Raw genomic sequence first — 25,131 nt, forward strand, 5'->3', positions numbered from 1 at the left:
ACCATGCTTTTTGGTGCTCTGCTCTTGTTTTCACTTTCAGTGCTGAACACACTACAATGGTGAAAGCCATCATTTAGAAACTTAAGACCACTACAGCTGCAATGATTTTCAAGTAGGTGGCATTTTCCAGTCCTGATTGTGAGTTAAAATCTAGCTAGACATAGATGACATATGTGGTCTCGCCTAATTCTGTTGATATCCATGACAAAACACTCATTAACTTTAATGGGAGTGGGATCTTATCCAGGGCATGATATACCTGCTGTATAGTGGACCATCTTTTTGGGTAGTGTAATTATTCTGTTCCTAGGACAGCTACATGACAATACAAAGAATCATTTGAAGTATATGCTAGTACATTTGTTTCTTCCAGGTAAAAACTTGTCTATATGATTGAAGAACATTATTACTATGGACCAACTGTATTTTAACCACAATACTGCTCAGAAAGCTATATTATTTTATGCTCCTGTGAAAGGGACCAGGTTTGTCGAGTAGTTCTACACAACTTTCCTTCTGTGAAAAAAATCAGTAATGAGTTGTTGAGCAGAACAGCAGCTTTGTGCAGGTGTATGGCTTTGATATCTATTCCAGGATATCATATCTTTCTTTACTACAGATCTGAAGCCAAGGGCTCCTTTAATGCTAAGACATCATCAGCTTTGTTTCTAATGTAAAAACTCAGAAAGAGAGGAATGATGTAACAATGAAAGCAGAATATGATAGATTACTGTGAGGAGGAAGAGGTTGATCACAATAAATAGTATATTCTGAAGAAATCATCTTTTATGTATTATATTAATGATCCATTTAGATTGTTCTTGGCTTCAGTAAGATTCTGTTACAAATATTTTAGATCTTTTTTGTATTATTTGTAAGAGGAATTGGCAGCATAAAAAACAGTTATAATAAAAGATAAACAAAGTTGCTAGATTACTAGCAGTCATTCTGGAATGCTAACAGAGGAAAAAAATGGTCATATTAATGACAAAACTGGCATAATGTACAAAAACTGTATTTTATGTCTACTTGATGCTTGAAACATTGGTAGGCTACAAAGTATATTTTGGTTCATTTTTGTTTTGAAGATGAGGTGTTGACACTACATCCAATTAGATGTGAATATATAGAGTGTGAGTTATAAATATGTACACAACTCTTGATACTGATCTGATTTTTAACAAGTTTACTAAATGACAGCCACTGGTTTGACAATACTGAAAAGAATACTGATTTTACACAGATTTTACAGTAAGGTTATGGTATGCTGCCGACAAGCAGTGTCATAAACATAGTCTAATAAAACTGGAGCTGCCCACAGCAGAGGCACATGTTCTTATTTATTGAGAGAGAAAGCTTATATACTGTAGATTTGCTGAAGTTTAATAAATAAGGTCAACTTATAATATATAAAACAATATAAACATTTATATGCTACATGCATATCATAATTTAAAGTAATAATTTATATAGCAAAGAGATGCAGATTTATGTTCTTCCCATTTTTCTTGATAATGCACACACACAGGAGGTGTCTATTCTGATCCATCTCCAGCCTACTAGTTTATTGTTTTCTGAAGTCAGTGCTCTAACATAAGTTTGGGAAGTCTTGCATTGGGAGTTCCAGTGCTTATCATCGATGCCTCGGCAGCCATTTTTTACAGGCTTGGCTTCTTTACACCTTGTTTCATAGAAGTATTGTTTAACTGGGGAATTGCCCGTTTTAATTTCTCCCAGCACGGTTACCTGGTGTCCTCTAATGTCAATAGCAGAGGATTTGTCCGTGACCCACAAGCTCTCACTGTCACAAACAGAATATTCCCCTCGGTGGCTCTTGTGCTCCGCATACCTTTTCCTCCGGGAGGTTCTGTTCACAACCACTGAACTTCCAATATAATCCTCCATGAGATACAATGGTGGGGGCTCCAATGGTGTGTTGTCACTCAGGAGGACCCGGGGAGAATTGTAGCGTCTCTGCTGCCTTAAGAGGTCTGTATCCACTGGGATAACTGGCTGGAAGTCTGATTTCACATTTTCAACTCCATCCATGTCCTGCTGAGCCTCTGCTTTCTGATTTGTGTTATGATGGTTTTCCTTAATATCTACCATCTGCTTTGAAAGCTTGTTTTTCAAAATGTCTGCCTGAATAAGTCTAATAATGAGAGAATTTATTGAATCTTCTGGCAAACTCCTTTGATCCATGTTGGTTGATTGGATGCCACGAAGATAAGCAAGAAATATCACATAAAACAAGAAGGACATCACCTTGTTCACCTGTAAGATCTGGAAAGAAGCAGAAAGTTAACATAAAGCCAATTAAATAAGGATGTTTATTAGATGCTGTAAACACAAAAATTCTGATCTCTGTTTTTGGCATGTTTTATATGTACCTTAGGCAATTTATAGACTCAGTTAGGCTTTGTGTTCCTTTTAAGATAATATTTATAATGAAAGCAACTATTCAATATTTTTTTCAATCAGTTTCATCTAAATTTCATGCACTTTCCAGGATGACTTCACTTTTCTTCTTTTCGTGTATAGTGGCAAATATCCTGCTTAGGTCCTTGCCCTACAGAGGTAGGTTGTTACTTCTTTGGAAAGTGTGATCAGCTTATGGCATCAGTTAGAGACCAAGTCACTTTTACAAAGCCTATTTAGTACAGTAGTTTAGGCTCAAAACAGCAATGAGATTATGCAGAATAACAGACTCTCTACTGGAGTAAAATTAAAAGTTCTATGCAGTTAGCAAAGTGCTGTCAATTTGTTGAGATCTCATAGATCCACAAAATTCCCACCCTCTAAATATCCACTTTGAACAAGTAACCTGAATAATAATATTTTTAATATAAAATGCTAAAAACCCATTTAGATAAGTTACAACATATTTTGTTTTCATAAGGACTGACCTGCGTTTAACTTTTATATGAGAGCATCAATATATACCTAAGAAATAATATCGTGTTTCCATAGCTCTATCCAGCACTATAAGGGAAAAATATTCTTGCAGAAAAAAGGGAGAGTCAAGCAGCATTTTTTTTTTTTTTTTTTTTTTTTTTTTTAATATATTATGAACTTTGGAAAGCAATGATTAAGCCTCTGTAATGCAAGAGTGAAGTTCAGATGTATCCACAGAGCATTTCGTACTTCTTGTTTGCAGACTTGGGGCCTGTTCATTGTTGGTGGTGTTTGTGGGGTTTTGTTTTTGGTTTTGTTTTTGGTTTTGGGGTTTTTTTTTGCATTAAGTTTCTTCACTGCTCATATATGAAGTGGAACAGAACTGACTGAATTTAGACTATTCAAGGACAGATGTATGACTCATCCCCTCTGAAACTGAACAGTCTTCTTCAAGCAGGTCAAAATGAAGTCAAAACCACAACTTTGGAAAATATGGACCTAAAAGTTGACTTCTTCTCGGTACTATTCTTTGTCCTGCTCTGTTCTCTACAGATTCGCATAGCATCCTCATAATTCTAGCTTCTGGGCATCTTCAAGGACATCGTTTACCATTTCCAGTTCAACTTTTCTGTCATCCTGCTTGTGTAGTTGAGAACTGTGTTTTCCCTGTGGTTACTTGTGTATTTTTTATGTGTGCTCATAAGTAAATGAAATTAGTTTTCATTGTAACATACTAAATCATGGAGATAAATGATTTATTTACAAGCAGACCAACTGTAATTAAATCGCTGCAGAAGTAGTGGGTTAGAGGGGCAAATATTGAACTCGTGATTATGGCACTTATGCAATATGGGAAACCCTGGCTGAAGTACTGCTTCCATTGATTCAAAACAGCCTTGACCTTCATTCTCCTGCACTGCAGATGAGTCCCTAAGGAGACGTATGTTTACCGAATCACAAAATAGTTGATATTGGAAGGGATCTCTGGAGACTGTATAGTCCAAACCCTCTGCTCAAAGCAGGGTCAATTAAAGCAGCTTGCTCAGGGCAATGTCCACTTGGATTTGGATAAAATAAAATAAAATAAAATAAAATAAAAACAGGAGGGGGGTTTCTGACGTTTCAGTCACATTTCCTGTATTTCAATTTATGGTCATTACCTCTATCCTGTCACAAGATACCCCTGAGAAGAGTCTGACTCTCTCTTCTTTACTTCCTCCATCAAATATTTATACACATTGATAAGATGCTAAGATGCCCCTCAACTCTTCTCTTCTTCAGGCTCAACAATCCCAAATCTCCACATAGGAGATGCTCCAACCTCTTAATCAGCTGTTTGGCCCTTTGTTGGATTCACTCCAATAGCTTCACATCTCTCTCTTGCACTGGGTAGCCCAGAACTGGATACAGTACTCTAGACGTGTCTTACCAGTGCTGACTAAAGGGGAAGGATCACCTCCCTTGACCTGCTAGTAATATTCTCTGTGTCTGTTTTTTTCCTAGAAGAAATTGCTGAGTAACCAGACCTCTTAAACAGAAAATCTTCCACTTCAAGAAATCACCATTTTTCCATTTAAGATGGAAAACAATACAAACACACACAGCAAAAAAATTAAAAAAAAAGTTTTATTGGAGAATCCTTTATCAACTCTAAGCAAAGCTCCTTTTAGCAACAGTGAGCTCCCACTTCATAGTTTGGAACTGCAGCAAAATCAGAGCTACCCTCTGTGGATGTGTGATCTGTCCTTTTATGGACAAGAAATGTGTTTTCTCCATTCTCAGTTTGTTACAGTATGAGTTCACCTAAATCTACACTGCTGCTTGCAGTAAAGTTATGCTTTGAAAAAAAAAAAAAAAAAAAGAAATCTAAGATTTTGAATTGTCATACAGTTACTGTCATACCTCAATAAATGTTAATTTGGATCTCAGTGCCCAAACTGCATTGTATAAAAAAGAATTCTTCTTGCATAATTTGGTCTCCCTTCAGTAAATTATTTACTTTTAAGAACAGCAAAAATATAACAGATGTCATTCATCAGATTTCCTACAGCACTCAGAAGAGCTAACCTTGTATGACACAAAAGTTGATAGGATGGTGAGCAAAGCTCTGACAATGCTCGCTTCAGACTCTGAAAGTGTAATTCATGCCAAAATGCAACTGCATATAATCATATAATCACTGGACTGCTTAGTTTCAAAACTAAGTGGCACTAGCAAAACACACAAGCTGGAGCAGGTCATGAGGTGGGAAAATTAATATTAAAGTTTCTGCAGACTCTTTCTAATGCCCTACTGCACACAGAAAGGACGATTTAGGGACCTCAAAATGGCAGCAGTGAGAATAAATGATTTTTCACAGATGGGTCTGAACCATCACAAATGTTAAAAAATATTTAGCTGAATCTAAAGTAAAATTTCTTACAGATTTGGGGGGAGAAGTGTTAAACTGTTCTGAAATGTGACATGTAGTTTAGTTTAGCCTTGGAAAATTACTTACTGCAAAAGTCAGAATGTTTTAGAACTAGTATTTTATTTTTTCTGAAATATTTTGGAGTACAGAATTTGAAATGAAAATGTAAATATTTGATGAAAGAGACTACAGTTTTCAGAGAGTTTGTCCAATATAGCTCACTTAGGTACTTCGTAAGTCACACATTCAGAAACATCTGCCCATGAGTTAAAATGGTTACACTGCCCATGAAGTCTAGTACCTCAAAAGATGCCTAAGGCAGTAATCTAGACAGAAGAAATGCAGTTTACTGGGAAAATGTAGCTGATTAGTGGTTTTAGCTCTATTCAGAACACAAGATACCTGGAAAATGTATTGATTTGTAGGGCTGAACAATTTTGTATGTAAAAAATGGCTCTTTGCTCAAAATGGAACTTTGTTCCAGCCTGAATTGATGATAATTTGTAAGAGGTGTACCAAATTTTTCATCAAACAAAAGTAAATAAATAAATACAAAAAGAGAAAACTGGAAAATATCAGAATGGTTTGTTTTGATATTTTCAAAGCAAATCATTTTGATATTTCTGGACTTGCTTAAAAATGTACACACCACCTTTCACAGAACAGAAATGGTGCTTATTTATTACAGCCCAATGAATAAAGTATCCATAGAGGATACTTACATTCATTCCCTTGCTGATTTCAGAGTCAAGATTTGATCAGAGGTATCCTACCTATTTGAAGAGTGCCCTAAGGCTATTGGGCTGAGGCTATTGGACCTGAGGCTGAGTGTGGACTTGTATGGACTTTAGCAGAAGCTGTTCCAGCACATGTAGCATTGTTACTTCTGCAACCATTTGCTGAATGGCATAAAAATGCCCTGAAAATTTACTCCTTCACATCAATTTTTTTATTCTTTTATTAAAAATTCTTGAAAATAAGATGATTCATTTCAGATAGACTTTGTTCATGCCAAATATTTTCTAATTATTTGAACACAATGAGATCTTCTCATTCTTTGAGGTTCTTCTTTAAGTTTTCCATATGTACATCCCTGTGTCTCTGAGGAATGCCCATAAAAAAAGGTTTTCCAGTCAAGTAGGTATGATGAAAGATCCTAGAATGGACACAGTGCTATTTAAAGTCCTACATAAAGTACAGAGTAGATTACTATATTTGGGCCTAGGTACATTACATAGGCAAACATTTCCATGGTGACCTCAGAATAAGAGCTCAGGCCAGCAGCATGCTTCATGGTACAGTAACAGCTGAAGTAGAGTTATTACATCTGAATATAGACAACCTTAATCAGTGAGTGACTGGTGCCTGACATTGCTGATTGTGCTGGGAATACTAATGGTGGTATCTGAGCTCAGTTCCTGTTTTCATGAGCTGACATGTCAGTTGTGACACATAGGCTAGTTGCTATTACAGTAAGAATCTTCAGTATATTGGTATAAATTAAATAAAGCATTATTTAATTAATAGCAATATAACAACACATTTACTTGAATTAGTATAATCATCTTACTGTGCAGTATCTACTACATACCTGGCCCAAATATCACATAGTAGTCGAACAGTTAAGATATCTCAGGGTGGATCCAGCAGTATTTATGCAGCACTTGCTTGGAATTCATGCCCAAATGGATCCCTTGTTGACCTACCACAAAAAGAGTAGGCAGCTGCCTAGGGTGCGCATCTGTAGCCTAATTTAATCTTCCCGCTGGCATATCCATGCTGCTTTTTTTTTGCCTCTGTCATTGTGCATCTCGTGACTCCTTTCCTATTCCATGTGATTGAAGTTCAGCAATGGCTGTCGATATTGTCCAGGGAGGTGTTTTGCCTAGGCCGCTCAGAAGCTTTGGGTCAGTTCTGCTTTGCATTTTTTTTTTCTGTGTTATACTGTATGGCCTTCTAGATATTTTGGATGTATTGATGATGCTTTGAGCTGTTGCTAAGCTCTTGCTAGAAGTGATTGAAGAATGGGGGCACACAGTTCTCAAATCTACCATTCAATGTGGTTGGGAAACACTGTTGTGTGAAATTTAGAAAAGCACATGACATCAACGTAGCAAGAAACGTTAATCTTATCAAGTTTTTTTTTTTTGATAGTAGATTTTTTGCATAGTGGATTTTGCATAGTGGTTTTCAAGGATGACTAAAATAAATAAAGGTAAAGAAGAGCTTATAAGGAGGAAAAAGTAGAACTAAGAGACATAAGCATAATGAATGGTCTAAAGAATTTTCAGAACAAGACGACATACTGTAGTAGGAGAATCAAGAGTTCCTGGTAGAATAGAGCAGGCTATTAATTTGCACTAAACAAGTTTAACTTAGAGGTCACTGACACTTGTGGCAAAACAAGTAGAAACAAACACCATAGAAAAGAAAAGCTAATGTACTATAAAGTCTTTTGTTCCATTGATTTTTCAACTGTAGCTTAGGTTTACTCTATTTTAATGGTTTATATTCCTTCCTGTCACAGTAGTGTTGGCAGGGTATTAATGTCTAGTCAAGATGTCTCATGTAAGGCCTACACTTAGGAGAAGTAAATATCCTTACCTAGAGCTTCCATAAAGAAATGAAATCCTCAATAGACTCTGGCAAGTCACTTTTCACACTTTTCAGACCTCACAGACCTTTACACAGTATTGGAGAATTTTGTGTATTTTGTGGTGACTATTTTTAGAACTATATTACATCAACTATTTTGATCACTCTCTGAATACATTACACAGCTAAAGAGCAAAGTGTCATGTAATATGTTCTGTGAAAATAATGAAATCCTAGTACTGTGAGACAGTGCTTAAGATTTTACTTTTAAGTCATTGCTAAGAGGAACTGGAGTAGAAGCAAAAGTGACTGGTAAATTCACATTACCCAACGTAATTTATGTTAGTCAGCTTGAAGTATTTGACATTTTGTGAAAATTTAAGAATGGCTTTTGTTCTTCAGATCAAGGAGTTAATGATCATTTATGGTAGCTGATAGCTTATTCAGGCTTTTGCCAAAGAACACAGTGTAATTATTCTCATTGCTTGCTAAGCACTGTTTTCACAAATCCACACAAAGCAACAAGTAGCAGAATGTCCTATTGATTCCCTCATCCCAATAACTTTGTTGAGAAGAAATGCAGTTTGTTTCTTCTGTTCTTTAGGACACAGTGAAAAGTACAGGACAAAGAAAATATTCTAGGTATTCAGGTGAATATAATGGAGTGGAGTATGAAATAATGGCACATGAAAATCCACATTATATTTCAGAATACTAATTGACTATTTGTACAATATGTGTTGTAGAAGAATTTATTAAGAGAGATTGCTGCAGAGTGCTGTTTGCCCCCAAGAGATGTAATGACCTTCCTGAACATTTCCACTTCTTAAGATACAGCAATTTCAACACATACATATTGAATCTAAAGCTGTTACACAGCCAGACCCATGCAGAAGCCTAAGAATTCAGAGACAAAATGAAGTGGGACTGCATTATGGCAGCTTTAAGCACTAACCCTCCCATCCTCAGGGCTGACCCAGTTGTAAATTAAAGTGAAAGAATTTGAAACTCATACACTCCTCCTGCAGATGGGCTGGGGAGTGTGGATACACACCATACCTGAGGGGACCACAGGAGTTTCAAGTCCACATAGCAGATCAGCTTCTTTTAATCATGCCTTACTCAAAGCCATTTTCAAAGGAGACAACACATCTGACTGCTGAGCCCCATTAACCTCCAGTGAAAGTTACATATTCTTAAGGAAATGGAACTCAGTCTACTGACTCATAGACATTTCCTTTTCCTCTCTCAATGACTGACTAATCATCGCACAGCAAGTTGGTTTTATATCCAAGCACAAAAATCAAATCCACTCTGAATGATTTAACATCACTGTTCGTGATTACAGTCATTATCATGACCCTTCTAGCTGTTGAGGAAAGCTTTTCTAATCAGTAACATCTTTCTGGAGAACAGTTTTGCAATAATGCTTTGGCTGCTAGGAGTAAACTGTTTTCTGTACACCTAAAAACACTATATGGAGCTGCAGTGACTGTCAGCTCACTTCAGACCCCACCATTTGTAATGGTATGTTGTGTCTACATTTGATCTCCCCATCAGTATATCTTTTCAGCAATCTAAATGTGATTGCCTTACACATACCTGCCTATTTTCAGCAGAAAGGTCAGGAGCAGTTCCTCAGTGCTTACTTCACTAGTTGGAACAGTGTCTGCTTCTCACACCTTTTGCAAAGCTAATTCTATTAGGTTTTGGCCCTGCACCTTCATTCCCCACCACTGACCACTGAGTTGGGAGTTCAGGGCACTGGGAAACCCCTGGAGGCATCTGACATTCCCCAGAATCCTGTAGCAATCCCACTGAGGGGCTTAGCAATTAATAATGTCCAGTACAATATCAACTGCAGTAGCCACAACCCCAGCTCTGTAATCAAATGCAGGAGTAAGAAGGCTTTCCTCAGTCACAATTAGCTCTTTTTCTATTTTAATTTTGTTCCTCACCAATATTTCTGCAATAGGATATTTGCACCTGTCTGCCTCTGCCAAGAACATTGCCATGGTGTAACTGTGCATCAGTCAGCCAGCTAATTAATCTGTGGTAACTGTTTCAGAGGCTGGGATCCTGATTTCTCTGATTTGTGAGAAGAATTTAGACAAATCATCTCTGTTCCTTAATTTCTACATCTGCAAAATAAGGAACTCCACAGAATGGTGTTGGGGCTTTGCTATCCTAGATATTTACTTTGACATCCTTTTTTCCCCCTCAAGTTGTTGGTCTTGGTTGCAAAACTGGATTTCCTCTCACCACACAAGGCATGACAGCCATCCAGTATCATGACCTGCATGCTGTGTGGGAGATACCTGTCTGTTTAGAAAACAAGGAGGCCTCTTAACCAATATATTTTCATAAATGTTGCCAGTATAAACCATCCTTTGTTATCTTGTAACATTCTCATGTCACTGCTTTTCCAGCTCTGGGAAGCATTTAGCTTGGTTTATACAAAGTAGGAGGGATTCTATTCCTTCCCTTTTAAAGGGCAGAGACCGAGGTACAAAGAAGTCAGATGACTTTGCAAGATTGTATAGGTGTTCTGCCATAAGTGTGGGAACTGAAACAGGGTTTCCATGTTGCACTGTCTGCTTCAGACGAGACCAGCTGGAATGCTCTGTGGAAGTTTGATCCATCAGTGATAAGCATGAAATGAAAGGAAATGAAACCAATCCATTTGAACTGAGTGATCAGCTACACCTTCACTGTAGCAAAGAGCTATTGCCATAGTTGGGCTAAACAATTTACACAAAGCCAAAATATCTCTACATATACACTGCATAGCTCTGAAAGTAGCCCAAATTAATGAGAAATCTAAAAGGCATTTCCAAAGATAAAATAGTAAATTCAAGGGACTTGACTAGACCTGTGGTAATTTTACAAAAACAAGATTTGCTCATAGTTTTGCCTTTGCCTTTTAATTTCCTCTTCTTTTTTTTCCTGTTGTCATTTGCAAACAGAAGAATGGAAAGCACCAGAGCTAAGCTGCTGGTTCTAATCAATAGATGATCTATTGTTTATCTGTTAGTTAATCTTTTCATTACTGATTGTTAATAGCAGCAGGGTCAAGCAGCAAAGAAACTGCATTTACAGCTGAATTGGGAGGGGATGCAAACAGCAGTGAGCAAAGAGAAACACAGTCTCTGCTGGGGATATGGAGACATTATAAAATATTGGCAGAAAATTACAAAATGAGAGTCAAACTATTACAAGATAGCATGGTGGGGGAATAATAATCTTAAGCAATGATTTGCAGAGGGAAAGTGAAATTTTAAAAGGAGTAATGCTTGATCAGACCTGGGAATGATCTAAAACTTTGGAAACGCCCAGTATTTAATAAATGTACATACAGAAGTATTTCATTGCAGAGCTAGGAAGAGATTGTCCCTCTTTCTAACATAGCAGAAAGATCAGAAAGCTGCTTGATAGTCAGAAGGTATTGTCATATTAAAGGAAAATTAGAGAAGAGCAGTAAAAATAAATAGAAAGTTTGTAAAATCAACCTTTGAGAAAATGCAATTATTTGCTGTGAGCTGACAAAAGGGGCATGACGGCAAACCCAATACAAAGATCTAGAAAGCGTAAGCATTGGTGAAAGAGAGCATCCACTTTAGGGCGGGGCAAAGGAGTGCGATGAGGAAAAATGGGATTAAATTATGGAAAAGGAAGTTACTTTGATTATTAAAAACAGTTTTCAGTCTTTCAAGATATTTGTAATCAGCTCAAAGACACTCCAAAGAGGCCTGGTTTCAGGTTTTGTTACAGCCCTGAAATTCCATCCAAGTCTTTTCTTTTTTAAAATAATTTGAAGATTCATCAACCTTTCAAGTCAACTTTGTCTCAACCAGGGCTGATTAATCATTTTGTATTAAGGTCAGGCAACAGTTACAGTTCCTCTTATTTTCATCTGAGAAATGGTTTGAAGACTTATGTGCTCTGTAACTAATGTTGAGAGCAGTCTTCCAGACAAAACTCACTTCTTTCACCTCCCCACGACTCTGAGTGATGCAAACTTGTCTTCTTCATAGATTAGAGACATGATCTGTATTTTAGTGTAATCTTCTGAAGAGAAGAAGGGAAACCACTGGAAGACTTGATGTGCTTCACATTTATAATGAATTTCTCTTATTGTTCCATTTTAAAATGCCAAAGTAAGAATTGGTCTTATTCTAGAGATACTGCATTTGTTTTAGCTTACAGCTAGCAGCAGTGGGTTTTGTGTGATTTAGTGGCTGGAGGGAAAGGGAAACAACAGTTAACACTCAGATTATTAGATTTTTGCCCCTCTCCCATTATGCTATGAATTAGCAGCCTGCTAGACACTCTCTGAAGTAGGATTTTTTTTTTTTTTTTTTTTTTTTTACATTTTCATTTCCACTGGACAATCCATTTTAATTGAAAATGAAATTTTGTAGGACAAATTTGAGAGATTTTTTAAAAACTAGTTTTAGATTTTCTGATGTTAAGAAACTCAAAAGGAAAATTGTTTCAAAGTGTCAATTTCAAAATGAATCTTTTGTTGGATTTTATACTGAAAGCAGAATGTTTATTTTTGCTTTTAGAAATTCTGCCTTTTTTCATATTTCCCATTTTTTCTTTTATAAGGTGAAATAAAACACTGAAATCAATCAAGCAAACAGAGTAAAACAAGAGTTACAGCTTGAAAAATATTAGAGCCTCACTATGAAAAAACATAACCCCTTCAATCTAGTTTATGGATTCAGACAAAACTCACATTTGCAGTGAAACAGAATGACAATAAAAAGAAATGCTAATTATAAATGAAATGAACATTATTTGATTTGAATAAAAAATCCTGAAGAGAACCTGAGATGCATCTGTTGATAAGAGAGCATGTTCTTTGTTTTTCTGACAGCTCTACTGCAACCCGTGGATACAGATGTTTCCCTGTAGATTAGGAATACTATTAGTGCTGCACTGCCCACTCAAAAGCCTAGTGGAAACTTTAAGATACCATCTGCTGAGAATTCCTCTCAAATGCTGAGTATGAGCCTACTTGCACCTTCACAAGCAATGCATTGCCACCCCTGGTATGCTTTGTGGGACTGTGACTGTGATTAAGTATTGCACAAGAGGCTTTGTGGGGAAGCTCCATTTCATTTCATCCAAAACTGCACCTGTGTTTGCTTTGCAAACTCCCATGACTCCTGGTTTCTTTAAAGCCATACAGAAATACATCCTTGGCCACTTTGTGAATCAAAGTTCACTCTCTGAATTGCCTCTCCCTGCTCCTCAAAGGTTTACAAACCTCCAAATAGAAAAGTCTTGTTAGACATGCAAGTGCAAAATTTTAGATGCAAAAGCTGTGAAGCAGGAATTCTCAGAGACAGGACTCTAGCCCTGATTCAAATACTTTAAAACTACCATCTCATTGAATGCAGCCTGAACTGGAAAAAGCTTTTACATAGTAAATAGGGGGAAACAATAGTGTGACTTCAGACAGTTACTTTTTGATCCTTATTTTGTCCTGTATGTAGCATGCAGCTCAGTTGTTTGCATCAACACCATAACAAGAAATGAGCATTGCAGTATATAACTGATATCTCCTCCACAGTCATTGCATGGATGCAGTAGCTTGCTCTTAACCAGCTTAAAATAATATTTTTAATGTCCTTCACAGGGAAAACCAGTCTTGTATTTCTGATAAACTAGTTAGAAGTAAGTGTTTCATAGGAGTTGTAAAGAAATTTGTTTGTTTCATTGCACAAAATATGCTAAACTAAAAAGAGCTTGTATGCCTAAAAGCTTGTCCATTTTGACAAACCAAATAGATCTAATAAAACAGATCACCTCTCTATAAACCCTTGCCCAGTTTTACATTGTGAAATCACAATGGTTATCCTAGATATGCTCACACATGCACAGTTAGATCACTGTATTGTGGTGGCATACGAGAGCTCACAAATGAAATCATGGTGCCCTTGAAAGACCATTGTGCTTCTTCCCATTGCACCTGAATCTTGAAAAAAAAAAATGCCTACTGAGAGAAGAAAGTCATCCTACTACATTCTACCTGACATTACTTTATAATAAACTGTTTACATGCAGGTCTGTTCCGAGGGTAAGGGCTGTTCCGGTAAGTCTAGCCACTCTGTATTACTTCCCCTTTAAAAAGTTGCCTACAGTGGAACTTTTTCTACTGAATCCTCCAGTTCATCAGTGTTCATGCAGGTAAAATTTCCAGTACATAGTTCTCCTTGAGACATGAAAGTTTTTTAATTTTAACTCTTAGTTAATATTTTGCTGTGAGTTTGGCTCTATTTAGATGTTAAGGCTAAAGAATGATGTCAGTATTATGGTTCCAGTCTAGCAAAGTGTGTATCTTTTAAGTTTGTGAGTTGCTACACAAAATATAATAATTGCTCATGTGTTTTGCTCATGGTTGAATGCTCTGCTAAATTGTGTCCAAAGTGTCTGCTAATTTGCAAAATTGAGCTCTCCCTTCTGAACTCAAAGCATGACCTCTGCATCCTCCTGCGGTGCTAAGGCAACTGCTGCACCTATGGCAGGCCCAAGTCTCATCTGAAAAATGCCTTCCTTTATGGAAACCATGCTACTTTTTCTTATCTTTCAATCTAGATGCCATTTTGCTGTTGATACAAAATGCCTCCTTCCTCCTTCTTGCCAAAAATCTTTGAAAGCAGAATTTTAGAAGTGGAAATATTTTAGCACATGCTGCTTCTTGCTGGGCATCTGATATCCAGAAATTTGATGGAAAAAACTAAATTTTAAACTGGGCATGGGAAGGAATCAAATGAAATGTACAGCAGCTGGCTTAAAATTTGGATTTACCTCTCCTTATCAGCCAGATTTATGGGACTAGGACTAGGAAATTTCTTTCTACTGAAGACATTCTGATTACAAAATATATCTCAAATACAGAAGGACAGGAATGAAACAGTACTCAAGATATGGGAACTAGGAAGCAGAAAAAGTAATGTTTTGAACAGACTTTCATTGATGTCCTGTCATAAACATGCCTTATACATTTCCTGAAGGAATCCTGTTGACATCTGATCATCACAAGGTTTAGCTGCTTCATTGCATAATTGACTTGCACATTAGATATAGGTTATGGAGCACTGGTGGAAGAGTTTATTCTTCTGTGAGGGATCAGGTATACATTCCTCTTGGAGGCAAGAAATCAGACTTGGACACACATAGTCTGGTGCAACATGGATGTTACGAGTGCCTGAGAGCTAACTGAGGGTAAAGGAAGATGGATGTCAGCACTCTCATTGTACGCATGGAAACACCACAGCATGAAGCTGTTTCATATTTGGGAATGGCTTTGGTTGGCAAGTGCTATTACCACTGTTTCGTAATTTTAGAAACTAAAGTGCAGCCAGGCTAAGTGACTTGTCCAAGGTCATGCAAGTGCAAGGCCATGCAAGAAGGCAATGGTAGAACGGACATGCAGACCGTTGCTTTATGAGGTCTAGGCTCTGGCTGGTCTTACCCACTGGACCAACTTCTTCTTCCTTTTGACTCCTTTCAGCACTCCCCTGCCCATAACCCCCTTTCTTGCCCAAGCAAAGTCCGTTGAGTTAACTGGTCAAAATCAGAAGTGGTATACTTCTTCTCAATGACACAGTAGCAAAGGAAATGTTCCTTTTCCTAGTAAAGTCAGAAATAATATGGAAGCAAGCTGAGGGAGAGAAAAGGATCTGGAAAACATTGTTAAAGGTGTCTATGGCTGGATTATATAGATCTCAGGTGCCTTGAAGAATTAAGAATAATTTAAGAATAAAGAAACATGTCAGGGAAAATTGACTGTAACCATTCAGTAGTTTTCCCCAGGCACCAATAAAATAATCAAGAGAGATTTTTCTGCATATAGGAGGAGCCTGGTCCTAGACTTCAACTTGCACAGTAGAAATCCCTGATTAAAAAGGAGCCAAATGTGCTTCAGGAAGTGGGAGAATTAGGGATACTTACTTTGGATGACAGTGTAATCTTACAGCATAGCCTGTACAAGAGGAGATGCACAGCTGCATCTCCCCAGGAGCAGAGCACAGAATATATCCACACAGACTCCCTCTGCTCTGCTACAAGTCAATTACTTCATATTTTTTTATCTTTTTTTTTTCTTCCCTCTCCCGTGGAGTAGTTTACTCTCCCATGGTCCCAGCCAGCTACTTCGGCTAGCAAGAAAGGAGAGGGAGGTGAACCTAGCACTCTCTGCACTTTTCTTCCCTTAACGCTCCTGCTCCACCCACTTCCTGCCAGCAGGGAGTATTGGGTGAGCAGAATTACAATGAGCAGGGTGAACTTGAAAAGCTATGGGGTGAAGTTGTTGAAGGGAGGAGGAGGGAGACTTCTCTGTCTCTGTTACACTGCTGTCTGACTAAATACTGACTCTATCAATGTGTGGTGGAGCTTAACCCAACAAATATATTCTGTACAGTTTCAGAGTGAAAGGCCCATGTTAAAATGCTGCAGGATATTACTAGTGGTAGAAAACTAGAGGAGCCTGTTCACTGAAACCTGTGAAAGACCAGCATCTTCCTAACCTGATCTCAATTCATTCCTGGAAAATATGGAAGGGAGCCCAGTGCAAAAGCACAAAGATCACATCCTTAGGAACTTTTGGGAGGCAGACATATGGGAAACTCTTTGCTAAAGGCAAGAGGCCAGTCAACATCTTGAGATAACTGGATGCAATGGGGATAATAAGTTCTCAGGCCTGTTTGACAGTGGGAACACATAGAGCTTTGCTGAGGTACAAGCAAGAGTAGGGCTTTCTCTCATGTAAGAAAACTTTTTGCTGCAGCTAGCACTGCGTATACTCAGAAAAATATCTCCTGTGTCCTCCAGGAGAAATTCTAAAGCATATACACACACTCCTTTTCTTTCCTAGCCTCTCATCTTCACCCTTAAACTTTCATTTCTGGATTGAAAGCATGTCAAGCCTCAGAAATTTCTTTCTCCACCATCTAATGAAGACCTTTTCCGCCATTCTTCTGAAGACCCCTCTATGCAGGTAGAGTTCGTGATTTCAATCTTTCCATATGGCTTGAATTAAGACATAGATGAGTGGAAAACAGAAAAGAACATGGCAGGCTGGAGGATTGAGATCATGTGGACTGCAGGACTCAAGTGCCTGTCTAGAGATTGGAATTACAAGGAAATGCTGTGCTGTAGGTTTTTTTAGAAAAGATAAGAGACATATTTGGGGACTGCTAGAAATTAAGGAAAATTTTTAAAGAGCACTTATTCCAATTTTGAATTATTAAATACTATTATACTTGGAGACAAGTGTGCATATAAAACTCTTAAAAATTAAAGCTCACAGGCAAAATTCTGCTTTCAGTCACACAGAAAGCAAGTGACTGTAGACTGACTTGCATATAACTGAGGTCATAATCTGGCATAGCATCTGATCTGGCTCAATTTTCTGTTAGGCTGATGTTAGTGTTGGTAAGTTATTATGAGTAAACTCAATAGGGAATGGGTCAGGTGTTAATGCTCACAATCAACGTGTTTCCAGATAAACTACAGGAATTTAAGAAACAATGCAGTATGTTCTGATTCAAATTACTTATTTAGACTTAAAATATCTCGATTGACTTGATTGGTACTACCTTGGTGTTAAGTGAGAAAAAAAGTGATTCTGTGTTTGGAAGATCTTTCCATTTCATATCTGTTTAAAAAGCGAAGAAATGAAGCACATGGAAATTTCTGGACACTGAGCTGGTAAAAGCAGCTCAGTCTTCTTGTTCTCTTCTCTTTGTTTGATTAACAAGCTTAAATTAAGATCTGCAATTGTCCAAATTACTTGATTTCGCTTAAATTTGGAGAAAATGTGAGTCTCCACTTTGAAACTTGGAGTCATCTCTTTTACTGGTTTGTATGTTTTACAGATGTTTGAAAGGAAGAAAATAAGCAAGAAATGAGGCTAGTTTGTGTACACTCTAATGAAATAAATACGTTAAAAATTAGGCATAATTCCTCAAGAATATATTGTAATTTCACTGCCTTCTTCCTACTAAGCAATTCTTGGTGGCATAAAAGAGAGTTTCATTACATAAATACGTATGTAGAATTTTTGAAAGCTATGTTACCTGACTCTTAAAAACAATAGAAGTATATGTGAGAAGACAGTTCACTTGTCATTTTCTTTTATTAATTCTTAACTAAAAATAGATTTTCATACTACAATAAGGTCTTAGATTCAAGTTTTGAAATTAAACTTTTGGATTCAATTTCAAAGTATTTCTTACAGTTTCAGTTCCAAAAGCCCTCAGCTGTGTTAAGAGATTTTAATCTCTTGCACCAAATATAAATCCTTTCCAGTGCACAGACTGATTTGTGCTAGGCAGATCTGCCTCACTATGAATTCAGTGATTCTGGGGGTGTGATTGAAATCTGATTGTTTCTAGAGACTGAAGGAGTTCAGAGGAGAAGTTGTACTTTTGGCCTGTTTGTGCTAGTCTCTTTTCACTTTAGTTCTTGCATCTGTCTTAGAATGTTGCATTTGAGAGTAGAACTTAACATACAATAAATAAATAAATAAATGCTATACCTTTTTAGCCAATGTGTTATGCAGGAGGCAGTATCTGAGATACCTGTCAGCCAAACTTCTATGTTTTTTTGAGTAAGAACTTATGCAAGGAGCTTATGTTCAGCAGGATAAGAACAGCAGTGCTCTCACAGAGTGTCTCATGGTCTCTTCTGACAATTGGCTCTGACAGTTACCCTGCTACTGCTTTATTATACACAGTCTAAGCCATGAAAACATTTTCAGAATAGTGTATTTTCCCAGATATACAAAAAGAAGTTACATGCCCATTTGGTACTAAAAAAATCCCCACTCTAATAAAACCTCCAAAGAAACCAAAAGAGAGACTAAAAAGAACAAGGATTTTAAGATTTGATCTTTAACCATTAAATACTGAAAGGAAATACATAGCTATTAACATTTTATTACTTCTTGTAATTTTTGCTCTAGAAAAGCAAAAATGCAGTTCTTCTAATGAAAACAAAACAAGCTAAATCCCACAAACTTCATAGTTAGAAAAGGGGCAAGACCAAGAAAACGTAATGCTCATTGTAATTTTCCTTCAGATCCCCGATAATGATTGGCTACCTTTTTTCCTTAAAAAAAAAAAAAAAAAAAAAAGAAGTAATTCCTTTTGAAGCTCCTCTGGTTGGAAATTTCCTTATGTAGTTCCTGTCTTTTTCTCTCTTGAAAATATACATGCTCCTTGCTTTTCTTACTCCTCAGGGTAACACGTTCCATATGTCAAATAGTCTTTGTATGATACAGTTTAGACTAAATTGTCCTTTTATCCATGTGACCTAGTTTTAAGGTCTTACTGATGTGAAGGGCTAATTTGGATCGGTTTGATCAGACCCTCTTGTTTTATAAATGGCATTTACCAGATCTTTTCCTCCTTTTCCATAATAATAAGCCCAATCAAGTCTTTCTTTGTAAATGTTGCTGTCATAAATGTCCATAGGTTTTACCACTAATTGAACAGTGCTCTCTGACTTAGTTCATTATTACACTACTTGCTTTCATTTGAGTGCATTTTTAAAAATAACGCAACAGAGAAGCCTATTACCTTCTTTTTTCTCAGTTGTTTTCCCCAGAGTAGAGGCCAAAGAGGACATTTTTTTTTGATTAACAGTGGCTCCCAAACTATTTTTCTATGCTTTGCATGCAACATAATTTTCTTTCTGGGCCGAAATTCCCTGTGATAAGATTTTCCTCGTAATAAATTGCATTTAACATCTTCACAAGCATCACTTTATTTGTGTCTTCCCATCAGCCTTCTGTTTAAGAAATAAAGATACGTACTTGAAAATTGCCCAGACTTTTAAGTGTAACCATTAGCTAATTCAACAGTTCTCACTGTGGACTCCTGAAACTCCTTGTGCTTCATCTGTCTCTCACTTACGCTGGTTAGACTGAGGGAAAACTCCAGTTGTGTTAATGCACTGAATGAGAGAACAACCATCCCTCCTTTTGATTCTTTTCTTCCAATATTCATATTCTTCAATTATTCAAAGCTATATTCCTGCTACAATACTGTTCTGTCTTCTCACTCTTTTAAATTGTTTATTGTCAATTTAGCTTATGCTTGTTTTACACAGGGAAACAAGACCAAACGAACAGTTTTAAGATGGATCATCTAGAAAAATTCCAGCAATTCACCCATGAAATTTGCACTGAATCTATTTCAGAAGCACACTGTTTTATTGCAGAATCAGTCAGAGTCTGCACTACTTTTTGCCATTGACACAGCCATATGAGTAGAATACTTTGTGAATATCTGTGACCATGTCCTGACAAAAAAAAAAAAAAAAAAAAAAAAAAAAATCATTCTTTGAGATTACTTAGCCTGGGTGAGGTGAGGTAACTATAGCCATACAAAGTACAACCATTTCCCTTGTGGTTGCCCACAAGGAGTACTAGGCTAATATGAGTCAGCTTGGCAAACTTTCAGCAGTAGTGCCAGGCCAGATCTACGTAAGAGTTTTGTCTGCAGAGCTTTTCTTCTTCTTCTTCTCTCTCTCTCTTCTCTCTCTCTCTCTCTCTCTTTTTTTTTTTTTTTTTTTTTTTTTTTTAATAAAAATCTCTGTCAGACTAGCTATACTTGTATGGCACTTACACAGATAAACTACTGCTAAGTTCTTAGGTTGCTATGACTTATTCTTGGGAAAGGACCTTGGTGGAAAAATCCTTTTTCTTACCATATGCTGTCCTCACATTAGAGAGTTTTGAGCAGAGCCAGCCAGTCAGCTTTTTGTTCCCCTCAACCTTGTAATATGTGTGACTCCTTATCTTTATAGTAATTACATTCATAATATTCCCATGAAGCAGAACCATGTTCCAATTCCTGTTTTGCAGGTGAAAAACTAACATAGAGACCAGCTGACCTGCCCAAGCCCCATAAGGAGACTTGTGACGGGACAGAGAGTTGGATGGCACAGAACCTATATAAGTGATAGCCAGAGCAGTTTCTGGGTTTAGGCCAGCTTATGTGTTTAGCTCTAGAACAACTGAAATCAGTCTGCAAGGAAAACATGTCAGTCCCCAAATAGCACAAATAATAAAGTCTGGTTTTCTGCAGATTACTATCTTCTGATTGTATTATTCGATCTCCTAAAAAGTCAAACTGCACAAATAATAAAATCTGGTTTTCTGCAGATTACTATCTTCTGATTGTATTATTCGATCTCCTAAAAAGTCAAGACTGCCAAAAATTGAGTGAGATGTGTTATATTTGCTAAGACATGAAAAAGCACTTTTGTTTTATGCCCCATTACAGCTGTTGTAGCCATGGAATCTCTGTAGCACACAACTGTTACTTCACTCTCTCTGCCACAGCCATAGCTCTTCCGGATGCCTACTCCAACAACACCCAGTGTAGAAAAGTAGAAAAAGTTCCTCTGTGCCATCACTTTAGAATGGCTTCCAAAGGGAGAGCTAGGAGCTTCAAAATATGGAGCCCTTTGCCCCTTTTGTTAAGCAAGTATTTTCTGACTTTAGGTAAGTTCCTGAAAAAGTTAGTCCAGATGGGTAAAGAAGGTCAGGATTTGACACACAAAATGAAGCAAATTAACAGGGAACAACTGAGGTATATTCCTTTACTCTGTCTCTTGAAGTATTGCATAGTTACATCTCTGAAATGCTGGGATGGTTTTATTTAGTGCCTATAGAAGAAATTGGTGTTCAGATCTTAGTTACCTATTGGACTTCTGGTAGGGAAAGAGAGGCAGTCTAACATCCCTTCTAAAGTGATCTCAAGTGCACTGCTTCTATAATGTTTATATGCATACTTTATACCGTGCACTTGAATGCAAACTGGTGTTATGGCACAGCTAAAGATCTAGGAGCAAAAGTTTGCATGAAAATCTGAGTTTTAAATGCTGCATGCCAGGACAGTGACTTGGACTTTATTTAGCATTTTTGTTTCAGCTTGAATTGTTTAATAAACATACTATATAGTAAGCCCTGCACAAATGGCTATTTGGACATTCTGTTCTATACTATCACCTTGATTTGTTTCTATAGGTCATTTGATTTAAAGTCCCTCATGAAGGACAAGCTGAGAAATCCTCTCTTGAGTCACACTAGAAAGGTCTACGGCAAAGCTTACTTCTCTGTGTGGAGCACAGGAACCTACCAGGCACTAGTTTATGCCCAGAAGAAAGCTTACCTCTCTGACCTGTCTTCTTTAACATAGAAAAGAATATAATATGCACTTGAAAAACAAAGTATTTAAAAAAATTATCAAAAGAAAATGCAGACACATATTTTGCTGATGAGGACAGTGTAAGACCCTATATTGAGTAAATTGTATATTGTGAAGAAAATAAGATTAAATGTATAAAAAAACAAACAAAGCAGGTGATAACTTCTTCTTAAAGCTATGTCTTGGGTTTGCAAAAGATCAAAACTGCTTTAAATCACTGGGGCATGTGTCAACCATAAAGAGGAAGTGAAATGGCTTTTGAAATATGTTTTTAAATTTAGAGGAGAGGCATCCCCAAAACTGAGGGAGTATCGAAGAGTTAGAAGTCAGGAATTTGGCCAGAAAGAGCATGACTCAATGTCAAAAAATTTAGAAGCTGACCATTTGAAAATATTTTGAGTTCAACAGATCAAAATAGCTTACTTGACTTGAACTTAAAAATAAATAAATAAATAAATGTTAAGAAACACATATTGTCCAATTGTTTGAAATTAAGAGTTGATAAAACTGAGGCTGTCCTTCCACACAATTTGAATTTAATTGACTGGACTTTTCTGATTCAAAATGCTCTTTCCAAAAATTTCCAGCCAAATCTTCAGGAAATTAGTAGGAGTGAGATGCATGGTGTGATTGTTATTAGAAATTGAGAGTCTCACCTGATTGCTAGATACTAGCAAGTCAAAGGGCTTAAGAATAATATCATTATGGTAAAATGAGACGAACTAGAAACAGAAGTGATGGACGAGTGTTTAAAAGCCTCAGAAGGTCTTTTTATCTAACTAAAAGCATCTACATTTTGTCTAGGTGGCTAGATCTTCTGTAGAATAGTTTAGTAGCATTGATGTGGTTTGCATCTTTTTTAAGAAACTGGCTCCTAATTATCAGGAAAATCAGAGAAATGACAGCTGTCCTAATGTAAATACCAGAATAGATAAGAAAGTATCAAGTGGTTCAGTGGTAAAACTCCAGGAACTTCAGTTAGACTAACTTTCTTAAATATCATTAACACTATTAAGAAGAAATACCTAATTATATTCACAGTAAGCAATAAGAAAATACTCCAGTGCTCTGGGAAACAAGTAATATCATCCAGGTAAGAAAGAACCTTAACCAGCAGCACACATGATTCAGGAACTGGTTTATGGTTTGATAAAAGTTCAAGTGAAAAAAATTCACTTTTTCAACAGGTCTGATTGACAACTTTATTTTTTCATGAGAAATGTGAAAAACTCCCTTCTCTCCTCCCTTCTACCCATCTTTGCTCTTCTCCAAGCGGTCTTCACTCTTTACGGTTTGAGTATTAAAAATATGTATACTTACAGGTACAGCTTACTGTTGTTTTTGCTGCTATTGACTGCCTAAGGATATGTCTGTGAATTAAATGTGAATTAAACACCCAGCCTGCTAAAATATTCCTTCTTCTCTCATCAGCCTCTCCCCTACCCCCCTTTATTTTCTTAAGCCATGTGCTGAATCTTTTCCCTCAGATTCTGAGTTCTGTGGGATGATGACTGATATCTTACTTTGTGTCTATACGTGAGTACTCTCTAATCTTGCACACTAAGTGTGAGACTCCTACTTTTGCCGAGCAGAGTCAGCCAAATCTCCTGTCTTTGCAGAAGATCATTGTGGCTTCTCTCCTGCTTTGTGAACCTCCATGCTAGATTAACTGAGGTCATCGAGCAGGAGGAGCATCCTTTGCCTGTGTTGCAGCTGAGTATTTCACTTCACACGGCTGTATGTGAAAGTAGCCCCACCAGAAGATTTTATTTTCAGCTGCAGCTTATTGCTATGGCCCCTCTCCTGACTGGATGTGTGCCCATCAGACAATCCCAGAGCCTCTTGGTTGTCTGCCAACCTCAAATGCCAGAAGCATGTCCCCACTTCCTCTCCCCTTACATGATGAAGTCTGTGGGGTCTCATTCACCAGGACTTAGAAAAGCTGAGTCTCACACGGCCTTAGGACAGCAAGGCCAGGCCCTGAGCAAGGCTTCCAAATGCAACTGGAATAACAATCAAAAATCTAACAAAACTGACTGAATAATGTACAATAAATTTAAAATTTGACTTTTCATAAAGTCTTATAAAAATGTTGCAAATAAACACTTCAGTCTGTCAGAACTGGGCTCCAGAATCATGCTGGATCTCTGTGGCTTTCCAAGGGATCAGGACTTCAAGTATTACTGCGCCCACTTGATAGATGGCAGTTCACAGAAATTTTGCAGGATTTCTTCTCAGTGTTCAGATAGTCAGAAAGAAGTGGCTAGTGGTTAAGATCACTAACCTGTGTTCAGTTCCCAACTCCCCTGAGAATTCCCTTTATAAGTTTGGGAAAGCCATTAAGAGCTTGTTTATGCTGCTAAAATTAACTTTTTTTTTTTTTTCTTTTCTCTCTCTCTCATTTTTTTTCCTGTAGATTAGATGATGTGCATTTAGCTGCTGCAGTGTAATACTGCAGTGTAGATAAAGCTGGTTAGTTTTAGTCTGAGATATATTTGCTGAAGTTGTCTCTTAGGGGTACCACGGAAGTTTTTTTGTTTGCCTTCTCTGCAGTTTTGACTTTGAGTAACTAGTGCAGATTTAGTGATTCTGAGGTAAAGTAAGAATGCAGATTTCTAAAGCTCTTTTTCTACCTGTGAAATACAGGAATAGTACTACTACTTAGCTTTCTCTCAAGGATATTGTGGTTAAACACAGTGTGAAGATTAAGAGACTATATTTGCAGTAAAAACTGCTGTGGAAGATGGAGCCAGCTCTTACATCCAGGTTTCACAGGATTTATTCATATATGGGCAAACGTGTATTTAGATATATGTCTCAATTACCCATTTCACTCATTTATATCACAAAAACTTAGAAATAAAAACAAGGCAAGCTAGCTTATTGGTAGCCACTATGTTTGTAGGCCCTGTCTATCTATAACAAAGGTTTATATTAATATCGCTATAAATGATACTACTATGTGTAAAGCTCGTAGACTCCTGATTGATGTAGACAGTG

The 25,131-nt window shown here is 37.2% G+C and overlaps 1 protein-coding gene across 2 annotated transcripts in view; it reads right to left on the reverse strand.

The window, feature by feature from the left end:
* Positions 1 to 1,171: 1,171 nt before the first annotated feature.
* NTF3 (neurotrophin 3) overlaps positions 1,172 to 25,131 on the reverse strand; it is a 47,986-nt gene continuing 24,026 nt past the window's right edge. Inside the window, exons 2-3 of one of the 2 annotated variants that reach the window (XM_062570873.1) lie at positions 6,897 to 7,378; positions 1,172 to 2,283 (exon numbers count right to left, since the gene is read on the reverse strand). In XM_062570873.1, coding sequence (XP_062426857.1) covers positions 1,489 to 2,262 — 774 coding nt within the window. In that variant the 5' untranslated portion in view covers positions 2,263 to 2,283; positions 6,897 to 7,378 and the 3' untranslated portion in view covers positions 1,172 to 1,488. The remainder of the gene's footprint in view (positions 2,284 to 6,896; positions 7,379 to 25,131) is intronic. The other variant, XM_062570872.1, reaches the window with a different exon arrangement.

This window comes from Rhea pennata, chromosome 1, assembly GCF_028389875.1.
Source record: "Rhea pennata isolate bPtePen1 chromosome 1, bPtePen1.pri, whole genome shotgun sequence".
NCBI classification, from domain to species: Eukaryota; Metazoa; Chordata; class Aves; order Rheiformes; family Rheidae; genus Rhea; species Rhea pennata.